Below are 13,243 nucleotides of genomic sequence, written 5' to 3' on the forward strand. Positions count from 1 at the left end.
CATAGTGGAATTTGACTCTTTTGAATCCATTTCTATGACAATGAGGTTGAATTGAATCATTTTTTTGAGAAAGGAATAAGACTAACTCTCTCTCTCTCTCTCTCTCTCTCAGGAGCCTGTAGGCCGTGTAATGATACAGAAATGCTGATGGCAGTATGTACAAGTGACTTTGGTGAGTTACTCACACACACACACACACACACACACACTCTTTCACTCAGACGGAGGCCTGGATGATGCAGGAATCCGCACGGTCGGAGATGTTTAAATATGAGGCAGTGTTTATAAAACCAGACAGTTTCACTTCACTGCTTTTGTCTGGGAACTGGAATTTGGAGGGAAATGTCCACACACACACACACACACACACACACACACAGATATATATACATGTGCCATCAATGCCACTGCTCCAAACATATGCAAGAGTCAGGTTAAAGTTCAGACGGAGGCTCTTAGAGTCGCTCTGAAGGAATGGTCCTCCCCCAGCGCTCGGACCGAACTGTGGTGGGGTCCTAATTGAGATGTGGTCAGACGCAGTGGCATCTCCATGGACACGGGAACACGGGGGCGGATTATATTACTGCAGTCAAAGCCCTAGAAACCTCCAAAACCCTAACAGGATCAGCTAACACACACACACACACACACACACACACACACACACACACACACACACACACGCTGCATAAGTCCCCATGATTATCCTCCACAGAGTTTTGAAACATCTATTCAGACCCGATAGTTGCACAACAGTCTGAAAACCACAGTTACGTTCACTGAAGCAGTATGTGCACAAACATAGACAAAGGATTGTGGGAGTTTGCTGCAGTAACAGATTCTATTGTCCTCTTCTGGGAAGGCTTTACACCTCTGTGAGGATTTGATGGCAGCCATAAAAGCCATAAGAGCATCAGTGTGGTCAGGTCCTGACGTTGGAAAATGGACGAAGCAAAACAGCGACTCGAACGGAAAAGGAACAAATTTGGAGCATTTCTATTGGTCGATTCGTCATGAAGTCTTTACACAGTGTGATGGAGAGCTGCAGTGTTCAAATGTGTTGCTGTGTATGTGGCTGAATGCCCTCAAAGTGTTATGTGATGAGTTTCCGGGGTGTGTTTTAACGGCCTGTTTTTCTCCGTGTGTCTGCAGTGGTGCGAGGGAACATCCGCGCGGTGGAGACGGACCCTGATCTCGACGCGGCGGTGATAAAAGTCAGCGCCACGCGAGTTTACCGTCAGAAATTTGCTCTGTTCTCCAGTAACGGCAGACTGACTCACTCCGGAGCGATCCGGACCCCTCTGGCCTGCGGCGTTCGGACCGGGTCCGGCAGCTTCTTGTTCACGGGGCGTGTCCACTTTGGAGAGGCCTGGCTCGGCTGTGCGCCACGGTACAAAGACTTTCTGAGGGTTTACGAACACGCCAAGGAAAAACTACAGATACCGTGCACACTCGACACTCACTGAGAGACGGAGAGGAACAGAGAGAGAGAGAGCGAGAGAGAGAGAGAGAGAGAGAGAGAGAGAGAGAGAGAGAACATCTGAGCTCGACGCCTAAAGCTGTTTCTGTATCAGAAAATACACTGAGCTGATTGGACATGGTGTCGAGACAAAGACAGAGGAAATGAAACTTCATCCATCGCTAACTCTCTCTGAATGAGACACAGAGAGAGAGAGAGAGAGAGAGAGAGGGAGTGACACTGAGAGAGAGACAGAGAGAGAGAGAGAGAGAGGGAAAGGAATGTGACTGTCCTTGACTTTCCACACACAAACCAGACTGTGTTTGTCGTCAGTGTGTCACTCTTCAGAACGTGAGACCGACAGAGAGCTGGTGACTGAGAGAGAGAGTGGAGTGATGTTTATGAGATGAACACCACTACAATGTCATAGTTATGAGTGTGAAACTCCAACTTTTAAACAAGCCCTGATTTCTCTCGTTGGGGGTGTGTCACAAAGAAAGGAAGAAAAAACAAAAGCGGCACGTAGTTTAATCTCAAACTGGACGCGTTTGTAGCTCAGCGGTCGACGCAGGAACTGTTTAAACCTTTTTCTCACTCAAACAAACAGTTAACACGAGGAAAGCCTTTGGTCAGAACCCAAGTAAAAACAAGGTCACGACTGGGTGAAGACCAACAACACAAGAAACCAATAACTGTGTAGTAGCTGTTCGTTTTACTTTGCGTCAGGTTTATTTTGATTAAAAACGAGCAAACTGTGAAACTTTGAACCAGAACCGAAGAAAAAAGTGACCTTTAGTGTTTCATTTCAGAAAATATTTAATAGAGAACTAAAACAATGACAAATCCTTAAAATTAACTGGAGAAAAGTTACTAGAAAAACCGCTGACAGCAAAATTACGCAAAAAAAAACACACTCTCCTTAAACAACAGAAGTAAAGTGTAAAGCCTCACTCCCAGGGTTCAGCTGTTTATCATTTTCAAAGTCGTAAGAACTTCTCAAACAGACGTGAAGGCTGTTTTAATGCAGAGTACTTCAGCAGAGTTGGGACAAGAAGAGAAGAGATGTCTGCGACTGTAGGAGCGTTCTTTATATGAATTAATAATGTTTCACAAACAAAATAATATTCAGAGTCAACTGCCGCCCCTCAGGGCCCTTTGTACATACGTTATAAATGAATTTATGTAGCGCACCATGATTTACAGTATTTTTTAAACACTTAAAAAGAAATATAGGCTATATATTGTCATATTATTACAAAGCAGCTAAGAGTCTAAACGTGAGATTATGATTTAAAATAGTGTTTTTAAAATTTGCACTGATCTTGAGAAGGGAATTAAGTGGAGACAAATGCTGCACGCAACAAAAACCAAATAAATACAGATTATATGTAGCATAGAGGAGAAAGTGGTTATATTTTTGGGGAGAACTGTGCTCATATGGCTGTGATGTTAACGTTTAGCATAACTGCTAGCTTGCTACAATAGTTAGCTCAGGGCTAAAGCTGCTTGTTTATGAGATTAGCATTGGGTTTGAGTGGACAGAGGGGAGCTAGGCTAAGCTAACCGACATAATATGCTAAATGTTAACAGAAGAGAACCTGAAGCACCTTTCACATTCGCTTTCATCAGTAGGGTTTTTTATTTTTATTTTATATGTGTTTTTTTATTTCAGTATGAACAACAGGGTCTCAAATCTGCTAGCGGTAAACGGAAACATCTGTTTGTTTCTGGAAAAGAAGTTTGTTTTTAAAACTTCAGATGCTAATTGTTGTTATGATGTGCATAACGTGAGAGAGCTCTTTAATTTAACAGCAGTTATATGACAGTTCTCCTGATACAACTGGACGCCTGACCACAGACGCTGGCTCTAGTTGTGATCGTAGCACGGACGCTAACTTGGCTACCAAAACAGAAGCTCAGAAAGACAGAATTAGCTGGAAACCTCTGAGGAAAACTGTGGAAAATTAGAGAGTTTCACCAAAATCTTGTCAGTTAGTAGCACTCAGGCTGGACGCTGTCACTTCACAGACACAGGACGTCAAAATATTGGGGACACTTAGCTTTTCCAAAGGTTTAAAGCACAAAGGTGCGCGCTAACGTTGTCATTTTACAGTTACATAACTTCACTATGAGGATGAATAAACTGGTCGTTTCAGCTCCTTTATAACTCTAAAACAGGAGGTATTTGTATTCTACGCTAACTTAACATCTGCAGGGTTTTTTTGTATTTAATTGTGAAATAACTAAAAATCAAACGTTAAAACTCAAACCCAACTCTGAAAACGTAAAAACAAAGCAAGGTGTCCCCAGACGTTTGGTGGATGACAAAGTTTTACACCGTTTCTCTTTTTTCATGTTGTTCTCTTTTGTTTTTGTGGTTGTTTTATTAAATGTTTGTTGTTTTTGTTGTTTATCATGCACTAAACCAAAAGGGGAAAGAACAGAAGCTCTATACTGCCTTTTTTTTTTTTTTTTTACAATGGTTTTATTTGGTGCCTTGTGGCTGTGTGTGTTCCTATGTGTGTGTGTGTGTGTGTGTGTGTGTGTGTGTGTATTTGTGTATGTTGTACCCTTGTGACAGCTTTATCTTTATGTAAAATGATCATGTAAAAAAAAAAGATGTGAATATTGATGTAAATAAGATGTTTTAGAGAAAAAAAAGAAAAATATTGTGGAGTTTGTGATGAAATTTATTAAAAAAAAGTTAAAGATTTTATTGGAGTATTTATGTTGTCCCCGAGGAACCAGTTTATGCTCCATGGAGCGGGTCGCCCACAGATGGACCAGTCCAAAACTGCCCTGAGTGTGTGGTGAAGGTCTATTTGATCAAATATATTGTTCACCATTAAAAAGGTGTATTAAAGCATTCTGAAACATAAAAACACAAAAGAAGATTAATACACTCACACACACACACACACACACACACACACACACACACACAGAGCCAGGGGCAGTAGTAAAAGTTGGGAGGACTGCTGTCAGGAAGTCATAAATACATTTTATGAATGACTGACTACAATACTGACATTCCTAAACACACACACACACACACACACTCACACGGCATTAGTTAAATATGATCTATTAGTGTGTCTGATATTTTCAGATTTCATTACTGAATCTTTTTCTGTAAAGGGAATAACAGGAAGGAGCAAGAGTCATAAAGACTGTGTGTGTGTGTGTGTGTGTGTAGGGTGTGTGTTTCCGTGCGCTGCAGGGGGAAATAAGGACAGCCAAGGCCAGACAGGAGGGCTCTACGTTTGTGAGCAAGACGTCTGTCTATATCCCGAGCGTCTGGAGCAATGTGTCGCTTAAAGAGACAAAGAACCTCCTGCTTTTAACAAAAATAATCACAGACTGTTCTCTGCACATTGTGTACAATGAAGTTGTTTATTGAAAAAGGGGCTACAACAAAAACACAGCCCCAGAAAACAAAGCTGCAGTGTTTTTTTTTTAAAGAAAACCCTGGAACTATCAGTAACTACCAGTTTTAACTCGCCCACGTCCAGTTCCCCTCAGGGCGGTCCCCGACACCACGGGGGGGTAAATGGGATGCTTTGGAGCAGCTGCACAGGAGCCGAAGGGCACTGTGCTGAGTGAGGGGCTAAAGCCCTAAAGCATGATCCACAACTAATCATTCAACAACAGCACCCGATCTCGCTAATATCCATACGGATGCCATCAAATCCTCACAGCAATGTTCCAGCATGTCGTATAAAGCCTGCAGAACAACAGAGACTGTCTCCGCAGTAAAGAAGAACAAAGTCACTTTAGAAGAAGCACTGGAGGCGCAGATGTCTACAGACGTTTGGCCTTGAAGTGTCCAGCACCGCAAAGTACTGAAATGACCCTGTGTGTGTGTGTGTGTGTGTGAGAAGTGAAGCTAATATAACCCTGTAATCTCTCTGGAGAACACACCACTGCAGGAACACATACTTTTGTTCCTCAAGGGTCTGCAGATGGTCCTAATCCCTTTAAAATGCGGAGGGAAAACGTGTGTGTGTGTGTGTGTGTGTGTGTGTGTGTGTGTGTGTGTGTGTGTGTTTGGGGCAGGGGGTCTCGAGGTGGGCCATTCAGCATTTCCCGCCAAAATGGACAATGTGGGAGAAGTCACAGAGAAAAGAACTGTCACCTCGTCCTCTTCAGCTGCTCCTCCAGAGGTTTAATGGGAATCTACTGCTCCAAAGTTGCTCATTGATGTCTCAGGAGACACAGTGCTGAGACTCTACAGAGGCACTACAGACATATTGAGGAGCTACAGAGTTATTAAAGAGAAAATACTGAAATATTAAGGTGGAACTACAGAGATATTAAAGTGGAACTACAGAGATATTAAAGTGGAACTACAGAGATATTAAGGTGGAAGTACAGAGTGGAACTACAGAGATATTAAAGTGGAAGTACAGAGTGGAACTACAGAGATATTAAAGTGGAACTACAGAGATATTAAGGTGGAACTACAGAGATATTAAGGTGGAAGTACAGAGTGGAACTACAGAGATATTAAAGTGGAACTACAGAGATATTAAGGTGGAACTACAGAGATATTAAGGTGGAAGTACAGAGTGGAACTACAGAGATATTAAAGTGGAACTACAGAGATATTAAGGTGGAACTACAGAGATATTAAGGTGGAAGTACAGAGTGGAACTACAGAGATATTAAAGTGGAACTACAGAGATATTAAAGTGGAACTACAGAGATATTAAGGTGGAAGTACAGAGTGGAACTACAGAGATATTAAAGTGGAACTACAGAGATATTAAGGTGGAACTACAGAGATATTAAGGTGGAAGTACAGAGATATTAATGTGGAACTACAGAGATATTAAAGTGGAACTACAGAGATATTAAGGTGGAAGTACAGAGTGGAACTACAGAGATATTAAAGTGGAACTACAGAGATATTAAGGTGGAACTACAGAGATATTAATGTGGAACTACAGAGATATTAAAGTGGAACTACAGAGATATTAAGGTGGAAGTACAGAGTGGAACTACAGAGATATTAAAGTGGAACTACAGAGATATTAAGGTGGAACTACAGAGATATTAAGGTGGAAGTACAGAGATATTAAAGTGGAACTACAGAGATATTAAGGTGGAACTACAGAGATATTAAAGTGGAACTACAGAGATATTAAAGTGGAACTACAGAGATATTAAGGTGGAACTACAGAGATTTTAATGTGGAACTACAGAGATATTAAAGTGGAACTACAGAGATATTAAAGTGGAACTACAGAGATATTAAGGTGGAAGTACAGAGATATTAAAGTGGAAGTACAGAGATATTAAAGTGGAACTACAGAGATATTAAGGTGGAACTACAGAGATATTAAGGTGGAAGTACAGAGATATTAAAGTGGAACTACAGAGATATTAAGGTGGAACTACAGAGATATTAAAGTGGAACTACAGAGATATTAAGGTGGAACTACAGAGATTTTAATGTGGAACTACAGAGATATTAAAGTGGAACTACAGAGATATTAAAGTGGAACTACAGAGATATTAAGGTGGAACTACAGAGATATTAAGGTGGAACTACAGAGATATTAAGGTGGAAGTACAGAGTGGAACTACAGAGATACACTCTAAAAAGAGAAGAGTTGATCCAACTTAATTGAATTGCTTCAATTGGTAACAAGTAATTCAATTAAGTTTATCCAACTTAATTTTTTAAGTTCAACCTTCAACAACTTAAATTATTAAGTTGGATAAACTTAATTGAATTACTTGTTACCAATTGAAGCAATTCAATTAAGTTGGTTCTTTTTAGAGTGTATCAAGGTGAAACTACAGAGATATTAAGGTGGAACTACAGAGATATTAAAGTGGAACTACAGAGATATTATGGTGGAACTACAGAGATTTTAATGTGGAACTACAGAGTGGAACTACAGAGATATTAAGGTGTAACTACAGAGATATTAATGTGGAACTACAGAGATATTAATGTGGAACTACAGAGATATTAAGGTGTAACTACAGAGATATTAATGTGGAACTACAGAGATATTAAAGTGGAACTACAGAGATATTAAAGTGGAACTACAGAGATATTAAGGTGTAACTACAGAGATATTAATGTGGAACTACAGAGATATTAAAGTGGAACTACAGAGATATTAAAGTGGAACTACAGAGATATTAATGTGGAACTACAGAGATATTAAGGTGTAACTACAGAGATATTAAGGTGTAACTACAGAGATATTAATGTGGAACTACAGAGATATTAAAGTGGAACTACAGAGATATTAATGTGGAACTACAGAGATATTAAGGTGTAACTACAGGGATATTAATGTGGAACTACAGAGATATTAAAGTGGAACTACAGAGATATTAAAGTGGAACTACAGAGATATTAAAGTGGAACTACAGAGATATTAAGGTGGAAGTACAGAGATATTAAAGTGGAACTACAGAGATATTAAAGTGGAACTACAGAGATATTAAGGTGGAAGTACAGAGTGGAACTACAGAGATATTAAAGTGGAACTACAGAGATATTAAGGTGGAAGTACAGAGTGGAACTACAGAGATATTAAGGTGGAACTACAGAGATATTAAAGTGGAACTACAGAGATATTAAAGTGGAACTACAGAGATATTAAGGTGGAAGTACAGAGTGGAACTACAGAGATATTAAAGTGGAACTACAGAGATATTAAAGTGGAACTACAGAGATATTAAGGTGGAAGTACAGAGTGGAACTACAGAGATATTAAAGTGGAACTACAGAGATATTAAGGTGGAACTACAGAGATATTAAGGTGGAAGTACAGAGTGGAACTACAGAGATACACTCTAAAAAGAGAAGAGTTGATCCAACTTAATTGAATTGCTTCAATTGGTAACAAGTAATTCAATTAAGTTTATCCAACTTAATTTTTTAAGTTCAACCTTCAACAACTTAAAATATTAAGTTGGATAAACTTAATTGAATTACTTGTTACCAATTGAAGCAATTCAATTAAGTTGGTTCTTTTTAGAGTGTATTAAGGTGAAACTACAGAGATATTAAGGTGGAACTACAGAGATATTAAAGTGGAACTACAGAGATATTAAGGTGGAACTACAGAGATATTAAAGTGGAACTACAGAGATATTAAGGTGGAACTACAGAGATTTTAATGTGGAACTACAGAGTGGAACTACAGAGATATTAAGGTGTAACTACAGAGATATTAATGTGGAACTACAGAGATATTAAAGTGGAACTACAGAGATATTAAGGTGGAAGTACAGAGTGGAACTACAGAGATATTAAGGTGTAACTACAGAGATATTAATGTGGAACTACAGAGATATTAAAGTGGAACTACAGATATATTAAGGTGGAACTACAGAGTGGAACTACAGAGATATTAAGGTGTAACTACAGAGATATTAATGTGGAACTACAGAGATATTAAGGTGGAACTACAGAGATATTAATGTGGAACTACAGAGATATTAAGGTGGTGGAACTACAGAGATATTAATGTGGAACTACAGAGATATTAAAGTGGAACTACAGAGATATTAATGTGGAACTACAGAGATATTAAGGTGGAACTACAGAGATATTAAGGTGGAACTACAGGGATATTAAGGAAACACCACAAATATTAATGAGATCTCTTCAATTTTTCCTGACTATGGGAAACCACACTGACACAGACACACACATAACCACACACACACACACACACACACACACACAGCAGTAGCGGTGCATTAGCTGTGTTTACACTGTGTTCGACAGGCCGATACTAAACAATGTGTGAGTTAATAAACACCCACTCAGAGTTAAACATCTTCACATAAACACCACAGAGTCCAGAGGCGTAATCTGCACCGCCAGGGGCATGACCTTTAAGACACAACTGTGTAACATCTCGGTAGAAAAGCGTTCACCAGTACAATGGGACACCCAGGAGCAGCTGCACATGAGCCCAAAGTCACACTGCTCAATGTCAAGTGTGGGCTAGAGGGGTATAAAGCCCACCAGCGCTGTGGAGCAGGGGGTGCTCTGTGTCTCTAGGATGAGTCGGAGTGGTGAGTCTGATCCAGAACTAATCCCCAACACCAGCCCCTGACCCTCACTGATGATGATGAGGCTGAACTCCACCGGAACCTCACAGCTATGTTCCAACTTTAAAGCACTCTTCTTCTGCATGGTCGGGGTTAAAAACGACACTGGGGCAGGAGAGCAGAGTGTGTAGTGCAGTGTGTACAGTGCAGTACACAAACACACACCTGACCAATAGCCTTCATTCAGATGTCCAAAAACTTATGGCCATGTAGTGTGTCCTAGTACTTTCTGGGGTACAATGACAAAGTCTTTACAGCTCAGTGGAGGCCACAGTTTCTGTTGGCCACTGTTGCTATGAGGGTGTGTGTGTGTGTGTGTGTATTCTACTCAAAGGTACGAGTGCCAACCGAAAGTACAGAGCAGAAGGATCCAATTGATTTCTCTCTCTCTGCCTCTCTCTCCTCTCCGCCTCTCTCTCTCTCTCTCTCTCTCTCTGTCTCTCTCTCTCTCTCTCTCTCTCTCTCTCTCTCTCTCTCTCTCTCTCTCCTCTCCTTCTCTCTCTCTCTCTCTCTCTCTCTCACACTCTCTCTCTGGAGAGTGGCTCACACATAGAACTTGGCAGGTGGGCCGACCGAAACTACTCTCACACGCGCACACACACACACACACACACACACACACACACACACACACACGAACACACATTGGTAGAGGAGACTGAAAAACCTGAATGGGCTGTATGCGTGCTTTAGCAAAGAGGACCCGATGGTGCGTGTGAGAGAAAGCAGCAGTAGTGTGTGTGTGTGTGTGTGTGTGTGTGTGTGTGTGTGTGTTGGTGCTTGAATAACAAATGTTGGCCAACTAACTACTTCTTTAAAATCCAGGCCCTGAGTTGTGGAGACTGACCAGAACATTATAACCATCACAGCGTGGCCCCCAGAGCCTTCACTGAGCGATCACTCACCGCCCAAACCTCCACAACCCCCCAGCCCCCGGTGTAAAGCCCAGCTGTTTGTCTTTAAGAATAAAAATGACGTATGATTCCAGAAGGACTCAGAACCCCTTTAAATCCGTGAGAGTCGACCTTTTAAAATGAAGCTCAATCTCTATCAACCTCCATCACGTCCGTCACCCCCGTCCCCTCTGTCCCCTCCACCACCTCCTGTCCATGCCTGTCACCCCCGTCCCCTCCGTCACGTCTGTCACCTACACTGTCAGAATTAAAGGTACTGTAGTTCACTAAAGTGTAATGTACCTTTAAATGTACAGCAGTGGTGTTCCCTAAAGGTTCATTACATTCTCTTCTCCAGAAGGAGAGGGGGATCTCTGTAATCTTTCATTATACAACTGTGGAGAATAAAAGAAAAGGATGTGAAATGATGGATACAATCAGCGCAGTTTAAAAATCTAAAATGATTATAGAATATGGTACAATTATGTTCCCAAACTCTGAGTGAACCACACTGGACCTGCAGGTCCTGAGAAGGTTTAAAAACAAACGTGTGTGTGTGTGTGTGTGTCGGCTGGAATTTTCTCCTAATTACGACACGGATTAAGTGGGAAAACTCTGGGAACTGGGAGAGTGTGGGAATCAACCCCCCACCATACACACTCTCACACACTCTTATGTACATTCACATACTCTCCAAGTCTCCCTGTTCTCCTCTTTTCTCTCTCTCTCTTCATTTTCTTTTACTCCAATTCCTTTCAATTCAGTTCAATTCCAATAATCCAGTCTCAGTAGTGTGTGTGTTTTACTGGACATTGACCACAATGAAGAACATTTTTGCATCAACAACAAAACCCCACTGACATTTAACATTCATTCATTATCTGTAACCAATTCAGGGTCACAGTGGGTCCACAGAGAGAACACACCACACTCGTCACAGACAGTCACCCGGAGGAAACCCACGCAGACACAGAGAGAACACACCACACTCCTCACAGACAGTCACCCGGAGGAAACCCACGCAGACACAGAGAGAACACACCACACTCCTCACAGACAGTCACCCGGAGGAAACCCACACAAACACAGAGAGAAAACACCACACTCTTCACAGACAGTCACCCAGAGGAAACCCATGGAGACGCAGGGAGAACACACCACACTCCTCACAGACAGTCACTCGGAGGAAACCCACGCAGACACAGAGAGAACACACCACACTCCTCACAGACAGTCACCCGGAGGAAACCCACACAAACACAGAGAGAAAACACCACACTCTTCACAGACAGTCACCTGGAGGAAACCCATGCAGACACAGGGAGAACACACCACACTCCTCACAGACAGTCACCCAGAGGAAACCCATGGAGACGCAGGGAGAACACACCACACTCCTCACAGACAGTCACCCGGAGGAAATCCACGCAGACACAGGGAGAACACACCACACTCCTCACAGACAGTCACCCGGAGGAAACCCACGCAGACACAGAGAGAACACACCAACTCCTCACAGACAGTCACCCGGAGGAAACCCACGCAGACACAGGGAGAACACACCACACTCCTCACAGACAGTCACCCGGAGGAAACCCACGCAGACACAGAGAGAACACATCACACTCCTCACAGACAGTCACCCGGAGGAAACCCACGCAGACACAGAGAGAACACACCAACTCCTCACAGACAGTCACCCGGAGGAAACCCACGCAGACACAGGGAGAACACACCACACTCCTCACAGACAGTCACCCGGAGGAAACCCACGCAGACACAGAGAGAACACACCAACTCCTCACAGACAGTCACCCGGAGGAAACCCACACAGACACAGAGAGAAAACACCACACTCTTCACAGACAGTCACCCGGAGGAAACCCATGGAGACACAGAGAGAACACACCACACTCCTCACAGACAGTCACCCGGAGGAAATCCACGCAGACACAGGGAGAACACACCACACTCCTCACAGACAGTCACCCGGAGGAAATCCACGCAGACACAGGGAGAACACACCACACTCCTCACAGACAGTCACCCGGAGGAAACCCACGCAGACACAGAGAGAACACATCACACTCCTCACAGACAGTCACCCGGAGGAAACCCACGCAGACACAGAGAGAACACACCACACTCCTCACAGACAGTCACCCGGAGGAAACCCACTCAGACACAGAGAGAACACATCACACTCCTCACAGACAGTCACCCGGAGGAAATCCACGCAGACACAGGGAGAACACACCACACTCCTCACAGACAGTCACCCGGAGGAAACCCACGCAGACACAGAGAGAACACATCACACTCCTCACAGACAGTCACCCGGAGGAAACCCACGCAGACACAGAGAGAACACACCACACTCCTCACAGACAGTCACCCGGAGGAAACCCACGCAGACACAGAGAGAACACATCACACTTCTCACAGACAGTCACCCGGAGGAAACCCACGCAGACACAGAGAGAACACACCACACTCCTCACAGACAGTCACCCGGAGCGGGAATCGAACCCACAACCTCAATGTCCCTGGAGCTGTGTGACTGCGACACCTACCTGCTGCACCACCGTGCCGCCCTAACATTTAACAACAATACGTTAATTAAGAATTTGTAAAGTAATTTAATTCTGACAGATTGTAGTTCTCTACAGGAAGTGTAGGGGGCATTGTAACTTTTGTTTTTTTATTTTTGTAAGTGCTCTCTAACACTTTTTAATGTTTATTTGACCCACACAGTCACTGTGACAGACGCTGTGAGAGAAATGATCTTAGTGAAGACAGTTCT

The 13,243-nt window shown here is 42.6% G+C and overlaps 1 protein-coding gene across 1 annotated transcript in view; it reads left to right on the top strand.

Annotated features, from left to right (window-relative positions):
- Positions 1-4,085, top strand: part of metrn (meteorin, glial cell differentiation regulator) — a 9,582-nt gene extending 5,497 nt beyond the window's left edge. Inside the window, exons 3-4 of the mRNA XM_066683068.1 lie at positions 113-172; positions 1,153-4,085. Of these exons, the coding sequence (XP_066539165.1) occupies positions 113-172; positions 1,153-1,466 (374 nt within the window). The 3' untranslated portion in view covers positions 1,467-4,085. The remainder of the gene's footprint in view (positions 1-112; positions 173-1,152) is intronic.
- The last annotated feature ends 9,158 nt before the right edge of the window (positions 4,086-13,243 follow it).

This window comes from Hoplias malabaricus, chromosome 10 (assembly GCF_029633855.1).
Source record: "Hoplias malabaricus isolate fHopMal1 chromosome 10, fHopMal1.hap1, whole genome shotgun sequence".
Classification (NCBI taxonomy): Eukaryota; Metazoa; Chordata; class Actinopteri; order Characiformes; family Erythrinidae; genus Hoplias; species Hoplias malabaricus.